Below are 14,704 nucleotides of genomic sequence, written 5' to 3' on the forward strand. Positions count from 1 at the left end.
CATCCTCTTCATCTCGCAGTTCGAAGGTACTTATAAACACGACAAAAATTTCCACCACAGAGTGAAAGTTGGCATATGCCTGGTATTCCTATATCGTTTTCATATCTTGGATAGAGGGTGTTTGGCAATGACCGGTCGGAATGCGGATGAATTTTGGACTTGTATGCCTCGCTGTGCTGTTGTCATACCCACGGGGCAGAGCCCCTGAATAACATCTTCCCGAGAGATCATGTATGGTCTCTCTATCAACGAGATCATACTCAAAAAATAATTCCGCGTCACCGGCCCGTCAAAAGAAGGGGCTTATACCTGGGCATTAATATCCACAGAAATCACCCAGAATGCACCCAGAATGCACCCAGAATGCACCCAGAATGCACTCAGCAGCTACTCCCAGCAGTCCGGAATTGACGTCGCCGTGCTCCATTCCCTCCGAGGTTGCGGAACAGGCAACACCCTTTCCTCTCTTGCACTGTCCTCCATCGCCGGAAGAGGACTGTCGCTGCACCTGCGTGTGGAGGACGGCGTCGGTAGGTTTATGGCTTGCTCTTGCATGGAAGCGTTGTTTGACGTCTGGCGGTTTGGTCGGTAGGATTCGGGGACCTCGCACTATTGTCCGTGGCTTCAGCGGGAGAATGGCTGGTACCATCGTCAGTCTTACATACTGCCAGCTCGAATATCCGAGGTCAGAGACGTGGCCGCCAGTACATAAAGTGTTGATAGCCTTCGCTGGAGCATTGCAGGGTCAGCCGAGGTAGTGAACGACACTCTCATAAAGCTTGGTATGGATGGTGACGTGGATTGTCCTGAAGTAGCCTCTCTAAAGTGGGACAACGCTCTAGGAGACCATGCGCGAATGTGAGGCTAGTGGAAGTGAAAGGCTGTCCGCAGCAATACAACTCAAAAGCATTTGGGAGAATCTGGGGCGGCGTGTGACTTTTAGGGACAGTGATGTGGATTCTGAGTGGTCAGTATGCCGCCCGATTTGCCAGGCCGAGTGATCGTTAAGGGGTTGAACCGCGAATTTGAAGACAACAGCACGGAGGCCTTTTATTTTTCCTCCTCCATATCTTCTTTTGACTTCCACTTTAGCTGCTCCATGTCCCCGGCAATCTGACCGGCAATCTGACCCTATTTATCTTCTTCAGTAAGAGAGGGCACCTCTCCACGCTCTACAATGAAATAATATACCTCACCAGGGGCATCAGGTATCGGGGACATGGATGTAACATCACAAGAGAGCCTCCAAGTTTGGTTCCCGCGGCAGAAAGAATAATGAAGCGCTGAGGTAGACGACGGCCCAGGGACGTTGCAAGCAGCAACAGGGGAAGCTATATGCAACCAACAAAGCGTACCAAAACCGCTAAAACAGATCTGGCTCAAATGTAAAAAATGGCACAGCTTGCGGATGCCTCGACGAGGTCGTCTATGTTGAAATTATAAATCAAACCAAGAGTCGCTGACAGTTCTTCGCCAGTAGAGAAAAGATCGCAGGCTCCGTTACAAACTTCGTTGCGTAGTGTCCGGTTTGCATGAACTCTTATGGAATAGTCTCCCGAAGGATTTGGCAGAGCACGAAGAAGGCCAAACAAGAACAAACAAGGATATATCCGGTAGAGTTAAGAAACATCTCCGCTACTAAGAGATAGCTCATCCATTGCGCAGAAGCTCTTCTATACAAACCAATAAACCGCCCGACTGGAAGCAGCCCGGTCCTCGGGTCGGATGTGCCGGCAAATATGGACGTAGAACGAGCATTTCTATTTGTTGAAACACCTGTGGAAGTCAGGCTATAAGTTGCAAATATTCACTAGAATAGCAAACAAGAAGGAAGACCACAAAGTTCTCAATATGGGAAGGGACCTGACCAACTGGCAGACCAAACTTGACCACGAGCAAGTGGAAGAATGAATGAACAACAGAAAATCCACCCATCCATGATCCAACCCATTCTCAGATAAAAGCAAGGCCGAAAAAAGACAAAAGTTGAATCTTCATCCTGGTCGCCATTGACTGCCGTCCGAAAGTCCCACGGACGCGACGCGTCGAAGACTCGTAGAATAGATAGAACGCATCGGCGGAGTCCTGCATACCGCCCCCACGTCAACTGAGTCACTCTCGCATCGAAATGCAGCCTCATCTGCGACCATCTGCAGAGCCCCAACATGGACGTTTCATACAGATTTTGAAACACAGGCTGCATTGACGACAGCGGAGAAGGGAATCGAAATGGTCACACCAGAATAGTTGGTCCATCAGTCCAAAGACTGGCGACGAAGGATCAAAGATGTAGCCTATGTGCTATGTATCCCAACATCCCAAGTGCAGACAAGCTGCTGGCACAGGATGCGACGCATTGGCTTTGTAGTTATACTGCTGACGTTCAAAATGCCGTTCAGATCGGTCGAGCCCTAGATCAGCAATTTGGAAGACTCGCTATGCATCTAACGTATCGATCCTGGGCCGGTGCCGCAGAAACCTGAGGTTAGAACATCAAGTTGTGAGGTTCCCACTCCAGCACCAAGATACTTTTATACGTGTATTTTTGGGTTAGTAAGCTATATTCTCGCCTCTAACTCGTATTTTACCGCTTTGCAGCATGTGCTACCTCAACCTTGATCCCTGTACGGAGTAGGTGCTTGGTAATTTTGGCAAATGTTGTTCAGGCAGATTGCCTCTTTGGGATTGGTGTGGACTTGGCCGTGGTTTCTCCATTCTTTGTTCCACAATCTGCCATCGTCATACTCAATATCACTCTCGAAGACTCTTGCCATCATTTTCAATTACCGTACCTACGTCGATCCCTCTTGCAGTCTCCATGAATGTGATACGTCTACAGCGTCCACGACGTTTACAATGTTGTCTCTATCCTCCCCGGTATCCAACTGCCCCTCCGACACCTCCAATCCGACTCAAACAGTGGCCCCAAGAGATCGCTCACGGGGGCGAGACATCCATATCTACGATGTCAACGATCGGGATACAGTACTTGGTGGTCTAATCCTCACAAACGGCATCACAAATGCCAACTTCTTCTCGATGGTAGAGATTCTTGTCTTGTTCACAAGTAGCTTTGAATTACGAGATGAGGACGATACCAAAATCGAAAGGAATGACAGCCAGCTTCAGCCGGGGAAGTACTATATAACTGCTGCTGGTAAGTTTCTATGTAATTGCCTTATTGTGCTTGGACAGTTAAGCTTTTTGACTAGATCCTTTCTCGGTCAACAATGAGCCGTGGCTTCTCCGTACCATATCTCACACCACTGGAACTCGTGTCAAACCCTTCTGCGCAGCTACACGTGCGCGAGATCGTCGATGCGTCATATCTGGAGTAGAGGCAATCAATTCCGACCTTGACGACTGGACGGGGTTTCACGCTGCCCATATCTTCCCACTAGCCTACCACGACCATTGAATGAAGAACGGCTACGATCGCGGGATTACAATTCCGCCGGAGAAGGGTGAAGCCATTAACTCTGTACAAAATGGATTGTTGCTTCGAACTGATATACACGAGTTGTTCGATATGTTTAACATTTCAATTAACCCCGACGTAAGGATAATTTGCATTTAATTAGAGATGAAGTGGCTGACGGTTATTTTAGGACAATTATAATATTGTTTTCTTCACCCGTGATGCGAACGGTTTGGCCGGCAAGTGTCTTGACAAAAACTTTCGAGGTAACCTTCAACGACCTGTCGATCAGGTTTTGCGATGGCACTTTAGACAGGCTGCCCTGGCAAACATGAGGGATGCTGGCGAGCCTCGGTTCGAGCATGACTTCCCGTCTGGCTCGGATATAGTTGGTGACATTCTCCATGGTCCAAAGGCGGCCGGAAGGATGGAACTCGAGCTGTTCAACCGCCTAGTAGCACAGGTTGATGTATGGGGCGTTTCTTCTAGCTAGGTAGGAATATTGTATGTTATTAAGTTTTTCGCCAATAGACCATCCACCTCTTTAGTTACACATACTCCACTCTATAGAGCTAGTTGGCTGAAATTTTACCTAGTGATGTCTTCGGTTCAAGATGCGTAAAGCAAGGGAACCCTTAAATGCCAATGCCACAGAAAATGTCATAGTGCTATTTGGCAGGACCATTGAGATGGATCACTATAGTAAAACAGCTTGTATTCGACCAAACGAAAGAAAGAAAGAAAGAAAGAAAGAAAGAAAGAAAGAAAGAAAGAAAGAAAGAAAGAAAGGGAAATCAGGAACGAAAGAGGTATCCAATCTACATGTGTATAGAATTTGCATTGTACAGGATGATGGCTATGGAAGCAATCCATTACGGACAAGAGCCTGGTCACTACAAGAACGTGAGCTCTCGTCACGAACCATTCATTTCTCCCATGGGCAATTACACTAGCAATGCCGAACCATCAAGGGGTCGGCAGAACTCCATGGCATGAGATGACAAGGGAGCACGTTGACATCATACTGTTGCCACTGAAGCTCGCTGCGGACGAAGTTTTCCGCTCGGCCGGTCCGGGTTTCCAACATGACCGCTTGTATGAACTGGTGAAAGACTTCGCTACCAGGTACTCAACCAAGAAGACTGATAATTTTCCCCGTGTTGGCAGGCCTGGCGCTAAAGTCCCGCAACGAACAGGTTCAGGAACGGCACTTCGCCGGACTCTGATCCGACTACCTACCATCGGCACTCCTATGGAGGGTGGTATTGCCACTTTACTCCCTTTACTTTGAAAACCGGAAGTCCGTGAGTCCGTTCAGTGCGTTTCAACCACGACGCTGCAGCGATACAGAGCGCCGAGTTGGTCCTGGGCAGTCATTGACGGCGAGATCAGCTACGGCAACAGACGAGTGAATAGAATGAATAGAATGTACGACCACGGAAACAATCCATTGGACACTGGATCGGGGGACTTCGAAATTCTGCCGTCGGGCTCTTTCTACGATCCGGCAGCTACACTCAGCCCTTCCGGCTCATTCTCGGACGGCCCCCTGATAGCCCAGGGCTGTATCGCTGAGGTTCGGGTTGGCGCTCGGTTCATAGACGATTTTACAGAGAGATATTGGCCCCCGGCAGGGTTGCATGATGCCAATGTTAGGCTGTTATCTCCAGATATCCCAGATAACCTCCCCATTCGGCGGGCAGTGTTTGTTTTAAGCGTCCGACCCGAGCCATACTGGACTCATTTTATGATGCCAAGCCCTTTTCATCGCGAACTTCTCTCCTATGAACCGACTGTCTGGGGTTGCCATGATCTGAGAGTGGGTCTCGCTCTCGTGCGGGAGCAGGCAGGCGAGGTTTATCGGCGTGTCGGTTATACGCTTGGGCTTCTGAAAGATGTCTTCGAGGGCAAGCAGCGTAGCGAGCGGAGGATTGTCTGCAGACCAAAGCGATCGGAGACAGCAAGGAAACAAGTACCGAAGAACATTTGGAATACTGATGGCACAACGCCAGGAGTCAGATGACTTCAACGAAGACCGATGCATGGATACGGAGACCTTTAAAACATGGCGTATATCCGGGCGTGGTTATAGAGAGCTGTAGTCCGAGGACACAGGTATTGGACAGATTGATAGCAGTAAGAGTTCAGGTGACCATCGCGCGTTAGACTCGTGCCAGAAATGTAGTATTGAAGCCCAATGTCTGGTTAAGAATCGCCGCCGTTGACGATCGGCTTGGATCGGATGGACCGGCTTTGATCGACGACGATGTGAAATTAGGAGCTAGATCCTGGACAAGCTGAACCGCTTTATGGACTTTATCGGCCCATGCACCTTGTTGCATATCATTCCAAGCTTTTGCTATTATTCTTTAATCTGTACGGCATCAACCAACTTTCGTCGCCACACCGTTCTCGGAAGTTGCGCTTTGTAAATCGCATGCTAGCCCCGAGCGAGCGTTTGCGACAAAGACACGTTTCCCGAGCCGGATGACACGGGATGGTGCCCGGGTCTCAGACGCGAGGCGGAGTCATGATAAGTCAGGGTTCTTGCAGCACGCGATCACCTAACGGCGAACATGCCTCTTGGGCCACCCGACACATTGTGAGACAGAGAAACATGAAACACATCTTGCAGAGCTTCCATTTCCAATCGTCAACACCCAGTTCCAAGGAACGGGGCGTCGATGCCCGATTGCAAGGGAACGAAATCTGGGGGAGGTCAACCAACATCTGTTCCATCTGGCGGAGGGAGGAAGGGTCTGTGGCTCTTGGGTTGCCGGAGATCTGGGCGGGGAGAGACCCGAAGTACCCTAGTATCCATGACCATACAGAAGGGTCCCCTTCGATCGCATAGGAGGTTGTTGAAACGGCATCCCACGGTGCGCCACGAATGGCCTTCAACATCTTGACAAACAGAGTGGATGACATCTAGTACCCTCAACGGGCTCAACCCGAGGTTTCATGATGTCAATAGTTTAAACGGCTCGATATTAACATTGTTCGGAGAGGCCGATTTTAGTGAGGCGTGAGGCGTCAGATCTGCGGGGAGAAGCCGAAGTTTCCATATTACGAGCGACTCTGGCTGGCTACATGTGGCTGTGAGAGTGAGCTTCTCCCTCTGCTGTAAGCACTACAGGGAGGTGTGCACAGCCTCAACGACACCCTTCCACTGCAGTTGTCACTCGTCATCCACCATCACCGTCTCGCCGGATTACGCGAATCTGCTCGGCTGTCGGGCAGAGCGCCTTGGTCTTCAACCGATTGAGAAACTTTGACGGTCATTCCCCGTATCTCGTGGTCATGCGCCGGGCACCAGCGCGTCAGTAAGCGCCAGTACAACGCTGACAACGGTGTTGGAACGGGGAGGGGGTACGTACTACTACGGACGGGAATATCGAGATACACACAATACCTAAACCATTCCCGTAGCGTTATTTCATTACCCGATCACATGGGGGATGGAATTTTATCTCTTGATGAAGTGACCCTTGAAGAATTGATGATCCGGGGCGGAATCGGCTTCATACGCTCATCCTGGTCACTCTGGACTTCACGCTGCCCATTGGATCTTTGCGTTTCACACCTTTTTTTAGCCTCGATCAACCACAACCTGTCATCCAGCTTTTTCGCCTTCGACCACGACCCTCGTCCATGAATCCATCATCCCCATCCGCCGTCAGTTGCGCAACTCCAGACCTGGGTCGAATCTTGATCCGCCTCCCCTTCGTCCTGCTACCGTCCCTCTTGCTCGACCCGTCGGTTGATCTAGTCCCACTCGGGCAACCAACGCCGCTGCAGTGGTAAGGAGGCCCTTGTGGCAGAGGGACGGGACTGATGGGCGAGTATGGAACGCTTCTGGAATGCCACTCATCTTGAATCGCAGGTCGCAATACTTCTTGGACAGCTACTAGCGACGGCTCATACATGACTCTAAGCCCGACAGGATCATGTTATTCATGCCGGCTGAGGCCGAGCCCTCTTGTTTGGCTGCTCTGCTAATGAGGTCGAAGCCGAATGAGGCTGTGGTGGAAATGTGGAATGGTCGGTCATCTGCGCTGCGCAGCTTGATGCTCACTCTCGCTGCAGGATGATTGCCATGGCATGGTGGCACCCTGCACAACCATCGCAACCCATCGGTTGTCCCTTTGGATTTCATGGGTGATATCACAGTACTTTGGGATGTGCAATGCCATTTTCAGCCATCAATACGGGCTGGGGTACAGCTAATGTTCCACAGCTTCCATGCGGATATGGACCGCAGGTTTGATACACCACACCTGGTCCCGCGTTTCTTCTCGCGCTTCCTGGTCGTAGTTTGACCGTTTCTATTGGGTTTAGTGTCCTTCAGCTTGACCGAAGCGGGCATGCATTTATTGCATTTTTGCTCGAGGGCAAATCGGCTGGGGGATGGGGCTGGGCTTGGGTGTGTGCAGGTCTGACTCTTTTATGCAGCATCCGCTTCGGCGCCGCCTTCGCAGACGTGCAGAAAGATGCGCATAACCTGCATACAGAACCCACTCGACCGTCAATCCACCATCCCAGTCTCTTTTCTATTCTCCACTACGCTGGTCACCATTACGGTCGCCATGTCGCCCATGGCCGAGAGAGAGCGTCCCTATTCCAGGTAGATTGGTTCGATCCCAATCCAGGCCTTCCCTTTAGAACGATTTAAGACTCCTACTTTTCCCACCCCCCACCACGTCTATCTGCCGCTGCTGACCCTCACCCTCTTCCACCCTCCCGCCCTCTATTCTCATTCGTCCATAATCCGTATCCCCTTTGTCTCTTTTCCTCTTTCCAGCCCCAAGGCGTGCAAACCACTTCCCTCGTTGGGACTCGCCTTTGAGACACCTTCACCTCCAATATCAGTTCCTTTTTCCTTTCGTTTCCAGGTGCCCTCACCGTCCCTCTTTCTATTCGTTTTCTCATAGGTCACTGTCGCCATGCCGATATCATTATTACCCAACACGGCGCAAGCCTTTGCGCCGCGGTCTGCCCCGACCATCGTCCTCAGTTCCAAGGTCGAACCATGGCTCACCCAGACGCTGAAGCGGGTCAACAAGATCAAACGTCCGCTCAATTCCATTCCACAGCACTACCGATGCCTGACGGAGACCTTGTCTGGCACGGCGGCAATATGGACGCTGTGCTCCATTATGTTACCCAAAGCGCCTGATTCCGAGCTGCGGAAGGACTCGAATCCGCTCGTGGAGGCTCTGTTCAACTACCAGCTGTTGCACGTTGACGCATATGTTGTACACGTTGACATGGTGTCACAGCATGAGGTTGCATTCAAGCTGACTCCGGAATCCATTGACGCTTTGATCGAGTACCACAAGGACATCTATTCCGTCGACGTGTCCGCCAACACATGGCAATGGCCCGAGAAGGAGGTTCAGCTCAAGAAGCTTCAAGAGGAATTCGTCCAAGCGGTCAACAAATACGTCTTCCGAACTGGGGTCCGCGCGCTCGAAGGACTGGAAGAGGAGGGTGCCGGGGAACTACTGGATGGACGGAGCGAGGACGTCAAGAACGGCATCATGGGCCTTTTCCTCCCGTTGCTGCCGCCCCCACCGAGGATCGTGGACGTTGTCCGACCCGTTCCGCAGCTTCTCCCCAGCTCCCCCAACGATGCGAACTGGTGGCACCCAGCTCAACCGATCCCTTCCCATCCCGCCCCCGTCGACTCGTGGCGAGTCCTCCCGTCCACCCCGAGTCCGACCATCGCGACCTGCAGCGACTCCGCCCCATCCTTCTGGTCCACCTTGGGCATGGACCAAGTGCAGCTCCCGTCGCCGACCCCGTCCTTCAGCCAACCCTGCTATAGCACGAGCAGCCAGTACTGCAGCCCACCGATGACGACCGCGATGCCAGCGCTCCCGCTCCCGTCGATGCTTGCGCAGTGCGGAACGACCGCCGGCATGGGCTTCGGCGGGTTCGCGTGGAGCTACAACGACTTTGCGCCGCAGTACGCCGCGACGATGTAGCAATCAACGGAAAGCGATTCAGGTCCGAGTCGTCATTTCACTTCGACTTCTGAATTTTAATCGGCTATTTTCCTCTTCCCTCTTGGCTCCCGGACGACCGACGGACGCGCATAGACCTGCGACGACGCGACACGAGACGAGAAACGAGCATGAAAACGATAGCTTTGCAAGCATCAACCGACACATCATTGGGACGGCGTTCAACTGAATTTTTCACCACCATGGGCACTGGGTTTGAGTCATCCAGCCGTATTTTTCCTTTGGATATCCCATTTTTCCCTTACGTTTTGATTTGATTTAGTACTTGTCATTTAGCGAAGCGTGCTTGTGTTTTGGGCTTTTAGGGAGACCATTCGACCGACTGGTCGGATCCGGCATCTTTCCTTGCTTGCATCTTCCCGGGAGGCAGTGTGCAACGGGCATATTACAAAGATTGGGACAATCCAAAGCCGCGAGGCTGAAACATCGGGCTGGCATCCTCGGTTTCGAGGAACTGTTCTCGTTTTGTTTTTTTTAATGTTGTTGATTATTTCGTGGGACGCGGGAGAGATCATATGGATGGTGGAATCACGACCGTTTCTGCGCCACGCAAGGCTTCGACCGGATCGAATTTCTTCGGGACGAAAACGTTTCCCCATTCCTTTCCCCTCCACGCCGGGCCGATACTGCGTATTGACCGGGACCCCCGAGGCGACGTACCCTTGGAAGCGATGGAATACATCTGGCATCGTTCCGTCGTCTTTTCACCTCGATCCGCATTCACGACCACACCTCCAGCCCACGCACCAGTACTCGGACGATGAGGAAGTGGAGGATGCATCTGCCTGTGGCGGGTAGCACCTCGTGGCATCGACCCCCTGAGCGCGTCTACTGCATGCAGAGACCTCCCAGGGGGGATATGTTTACTCCTCGCGTCCCGACGGAAGTCTTGGGCTTTGAATTTGGGAACTGCAATCGGATCACTGGGTCGTCCCTCACACCCTCTCGTCTTTCTCGGCAGCGCCGATGACGGAGGGACCTCAAGAGAAGCTGGATTATTCTCTTGTATACATATGGCAGGAGCTGTGCTTGCTGCTCATACATCTATCTCATCGATTGGTAGTAAATCATTAATGGAAACCCATTAACGAAAGTCGTCTTGAAGTCTTCCGTACATCGTGAATATGTGATTCCGCTTGCGTCTCTTACCCCCTGGTTCCAGACGTCTTCGATGACACAGGGACATCGTGCATCGGAATCCAGTGCACCCAACCCGACGAGCCATCAGAATCCTAAGCCCAATGCTCCATGCATCTCCATCGATGCTACTGCACGAGCAATTTTCCGCATCTAGGATCGCGGGAGAAAATGGCCCATCCCCACGGCTTGTGTCGCCGTGTGCCCGCATTGGGAACACCAAATAAATGTCCGAATCTGGCAGTGATTGCAGCGGAACACAGAGAGTTCTCGTGAACGACCCGGGGAGCATGACGATAGGAGCACCAGAAATGATCGAGTTTTCGAGATATAAAAGTATAGCAGAGGCATGGGCATGAATCGGCATATGGGGACGGACAGTCGTCGTCGGCCATTTCTAGGCACGCGAACCCTTCGATTATACCTTATCGATAGTGAATTTCGGTAACAAAGCGGGAAACAATCGGGGTTCTTGCCATTTCCTGGCTCGGGACCGATACCGCTCACGACTTCAGTGACTGGAAGCTCCGAATGTCTTTGACTTGGATCTTGATATGTCATCCATTCACCATACAAACCCAAACATCACCGTTCACCACCTCCGAATCTCGTTTGCCTCACTGATATTTGAATGCACCTGATGAACAAACTTTACATTCTACATCATCACCGTCTATACCGCTTACCATCGCCTGTCTCTCGACGATATATTAAAAGAAAGCAACTCCACCCGCCAGGATTCTTTGTTGACCAATCACGCCACCGAGCCTTGTCCACCCTTCACTGGATGCATCAGCTCCGCATATCCGGCGCCGCTTTGTCTAATACCGCCGCAGTACAACATCGCAACAGAGTACTGGAGCATATTGACCGCATCGCTGGTTGAAGAACTGACTCTACGGACTTCGATACTTGCTATCCAAAGAACAACAATAGCTACCATACCTCGGAACGAATTCACCACGATTAACCCGTACCCCGGCGCATCGTGGTGGAAGTTGTCTGTGTTTCGGGTTTCTGACACCGCTGTGGGAGGCTGCAGCGTCTCTGCAGCGTTGCGGAGCCGGTTGTGGGTGTGATACGTAGTCTACTGGTGGAGAGAAGTAGTGCAATGCCTCCGGGTGAGTGAAGTCCTTGGAGACCACTTTCATCGTGCCCTCGGCGCGAATACACGATGCAGGCGCTGTGAACTGTAATGCTAACTTGGGTGCTGCCATAGTTAATCCACGCCCGCAGTCGAGAAGTCCGACAAATGTGAGTCCCGACGTCTCTACGGCTCCTCGACCGCGACATACCTTCGTCTTTATTGTGTCCGGAAGCGATGGGGAGATTGTGGAAGTTGTGGTTCGTGGAATCCGCGAGCACATGCTACCCGGAAGCCATATCGCTGCTGCATAGAAAGCACCTTTTCATTCTATTCGGACCATCGCTGTTTTCGCCGCGCTTCCATATAGACTCAACATGCTAACCGCCGGTCTCCTAGGATCCTACCCCTACCTACTACTACCATCCTGATCACCAGGAACTCGACACCCTCCCAGACCCTGAACTTGCAGCCAGCCTCCTACCCACCAGAGTCTCTCCCGACGACGAAGTCGACGATGCCAACGTGAGCTTCCTCCGAAGCCCCATCGATCCACAGGACGAGTGGAGGGCGCAAAATGCGTTCCTCGATTCGAGCCGCCACCGCTCCTCCCCACTACCCCATCATTCTTCGACGCAAACCACCACCGGCAGTCGACCGATGGAGACCAGATCGAACGAGGACCGTCAACGACGAGAGCGCCTTCACCGGATCTTGTCGCGGCTAAATCGAGTGTACGACACACCCACATCTGCGGAACGGGCCACGCAGCGGGCGACGGAATCGCGGAACGACTGGGCAGCAGCCTCGCCGTGGGAGCCGTCGGAAGAAGATGAGGCAAGCTTTCAGGAGATCTATGATAGCGTGCGAAGTCAGCTGCCGGACTACCCTCCACATAGTCTCCGGGTCATGGCGAGGGATCAATTTCTTCTGGAGCAGCGAAATCGAGGACTTGGGCGGGAAATTCGAGGGCCATCGGGCGGTGGGACCTCATCACACTTGGCGAGCGATTCGTTAAGAGCGAGTGCGATTTTGCAGAGCGTGAGGAGACATCCGAGGTTTTCGGCGAGATCACGGGATCATATGCAACGATATATCCTGGAGAGGGAGCGGTTTGGGCATGATACAGATGATCGGGAAAGGCCGAGTTCGGATCGAGGAATGTCAGCGACCGATCGATATGAGGCAACCCGCCTGGCGTGGATGATGGACGAACCAGGCGCGTACCGGAGTCGATATCAGCGTGAGAGCCCGCCCGCCGTACACACCTCCGGATCATCACCCTTATTCCAAGCCGTAATCTCATACCTTGCGAAGATCCGGTATTCAGAAACAGAAGCAGACAGCTGGGACTGCGCGAGCGATATCCTTGTTAGCAAGGAATTTGCGCCCTCCATCGACGATTTCGTTGTCAATGTCGACGAGCTTCCTCCACCACCTCCGACCTCCTGGCTCGCCCCTGGCGCGGTTTTCTCTGGCTCACAGCATGCAACATCCACCAGCCCATCTTGCCCCGACCATTTACCTCCTGTGGGCACGACCGCACGCTACCTCCTCAACCGCGGCGGAAATTCTTCCGCCCCCTCACATCAGGCACCAATCGCCGTGGAAATGCTGTGGCAGACTGGATCGCCCTCTGATTCTGGCCACGCACCCCCCCAGCAGGACGACCACTGGCCCGTGAGAGTCACTGTCCACTCCGTCGACTACGACACCATGACCGTCGCCGCGACCATGGAAGCGTACAACGTCCCCTCCGTCTACCCCACCCCCGACCCCTCCCACGCCACCGCCCCCCGCCTCTCCAGCATCACCACCTACCTCGAAGGCGAGATCCTCGACTTCACCACCCACTCCTTCCTAACCGAGTCCTTTCACAGCGACCTTGACCACGATGCCCTCTACTGGTCGAAGCTCGAGCCCATGAAATCTGTCGCCTCCATCACCACGAACTGCACCGACCCCAACAACCACCCGACCGACCCCTCCTCACCCACCAACCCCCGCTCCCTCCCCCACGCGCTCACCTCCCGCGCCTGGCTCACCCAGCTTCAACGCACCCACGTCCTCATGCGCTGGAAAGAGCGCTGCTTCGTCAAAGCCACCTCCCGCTCCGCCGAGGCCGTGCCCAGCGACGCCTCCCCGAGCTCGTCGTACCACAGCTTTTCATCCGACGACGACGCCGTGCTGCACGAAGACGGCTGCGGCCTGACCATCAACGGCTTCTATTACTGCAGCCTGCGCCGGAGCGACGGCGCCATCGAGGGACTGTACTGCGATCCGGCGAGTAGCCCGTACCAGCATCTGAGGCTAAAGGCGGTGGGGAGAGGGGTTGCGCCCGCGTGGGACTTTCGATGATCGGAGGGATTATGCGAGCGCATTTGGATGGATGGGGCGGACGTACGGCTTGTCTCGCTCGCATGGTGGCGGCGTCACCTCGCGTTGAGGATCTTCGACGGTTTTTTCTATACATGTCCAGACGGCGTTGTTTTTGCGCGGGTTTATTGTCTGGATGCATCACACGCGTGGCGTTTTGTGCGAGTGTTCCCTGCGGGGAAATCGGGTTGTTAGCCATGATCGCATTTACATACCCGGGGTGTTGCATAGGGTTTGTTATTTCTGCTTGGATACAGTTTCGTGGCTCCCCTCGGTCACGGACATACACATTGATAGGATACGTGGGATAGGGTTATCAATGGACGATTATGATAATGGACATGATTTGATATGAATGGTTTCTCTAGATGCTGTGATTTGCGTGCCTTGATATCATTGACCAGGAGGTCGACGACTGGGGTATAAGTGCAAGAACGTAGCAAAACCTGAGATGTATTGTCCTGGAGGTGAGAAGTCCCCAATGGATTCTGTTCAATCTGACCCTGACTCGCTATGAACCCTCGTATCGTGGCAGCGTCCGCTACCTCGAAGTCCTTCATCTATCTGGAATTCGTCCATCGCTCTACCGCTTCCAACCATTACGCAGCATAAGCCGATAAAAATGGGTTTGCCCCGCGCTAGGAAAAGAATGTTAGGGCCTAA

At 52.8% G+C, this 14,704-nt stretch overlaps 5 protein-coding genes across 5 annotated transcripts; 3 read left to right on the forward strand and 2 right to left on the reverse strand.

Annotated features, from left to right (window-relative positions):
* Positions 1-2,599: 2,599 nt before the first annotated feature.
* Positions 2,600-3,911, forward strand: P152DRAFT_464000 (uncharacterized protein; the record flags this gene model as incomplete). Its single annotated transcript, XM_033680535.1, has 5 exons — positions 2,600-2,631; positions 2,931-3,157; positions 3,213-3,334; positions 3,425-3,556; positions 3,609-3,911. The coding sequence occupies 5 exons, from the start codon at positions 2,600-2,602 to the stop codon at positions 3,909-3,911; spliced, it is 816 nt and encodes a 271-aa protein (XP_033538079.1).
* Positions 3,912-8,361: 4,450 nt separating this feature from the next.
* P152DRAFT_470471 (uncharacterized protein) lies at positions 8,362-9,405 on the forward strand (the record flags this gene model as incomplete). The annotated part of the gene is made up of 1 exon (XM_033680978.1): positions 8,362-9,405. One exon carries the CDS (start codon positions 8,362-8,364, stop codon positions 9,403-9,405), a length of 1,044 nt encoding a protein of 347 aa, XP_033538080.1.
* Positions 9,358-10,391, reverse strand: P152DRAFT_124606 (uncharacterized protein). The gene is made up of 3 exons (XM_033673724.1): positions 10,061-10,391; positions 9,881-9,995; positions 9,358-9,624 (listed from the first exon to the last, which is right to left on the reverse strand). The coding sequence occupies exons 1-3, from the start codon at positions 10,253-10,255 to the stop codon at positions 9,470-9,472; spliced, it is 465 nt and encodes a 154-aa protein (XP_033538081.1). The 5' UTR covers positions 10,256-10,391; the 3' UTR covers positions 9,358-9,469.
* Positions 10,331-11,080, reverse strand: P152DRAFT_124251 (uncharacterized protein). The gene has a single exon (XM_033673721.1). The coding sequence runs from the start codon at positions 10,946-10,948 to the stop codon at positions 10,529-10,531; it is 420 nt and encodes a 139-aa protein (XP_033538082.1). The 5' UTR covers positions 10,949-11,080; the 3' UTR covers positions 10,331-10,528.
* Positions 11,081-11,580: 500 nt separating this feature from the next.
* On the forward strand, positions 11,581-14,170 carry P152DRAFT_124341 (uncharacterized protein). Its single transcript, XM_033673722.1, has 3 exons — positions 11,581-11,702; positions 11,801-11,925; positions 12,065-14,170. The coding sequence occupies exons 1-3, from the start codon at positions 11,693-11,695 to the stop codon at positions 14,021-14,023; spliced, it is 2,094 nt and encodes a 697-aa protein (XP_033538083.1). The 5' UTR covers positions 11,581-11,692; the 3' UTR covers positions 14,024-14,170.
* The last annotated feature ends 534 nt before the right edge of the window (positions 14,171-14,704 follow it).

The sequence above is a fragment of the Eremomyces bilateralis genome (assembly GCF_010015585.1).
Source record: "Eremomyces bilateralis CBS 781.70 unplaced genomic scaffold P152scaffold_2, whole genome shotgun sequence".
Classification (NCBI taxonomy): domain Eukaryota; kingdom Fungi; phylum Ascomycota; class Dothideomycetes; order Eremomycetales; family Eremomycetaceae; genus Eremomyces; species Eremomyces bilateralis.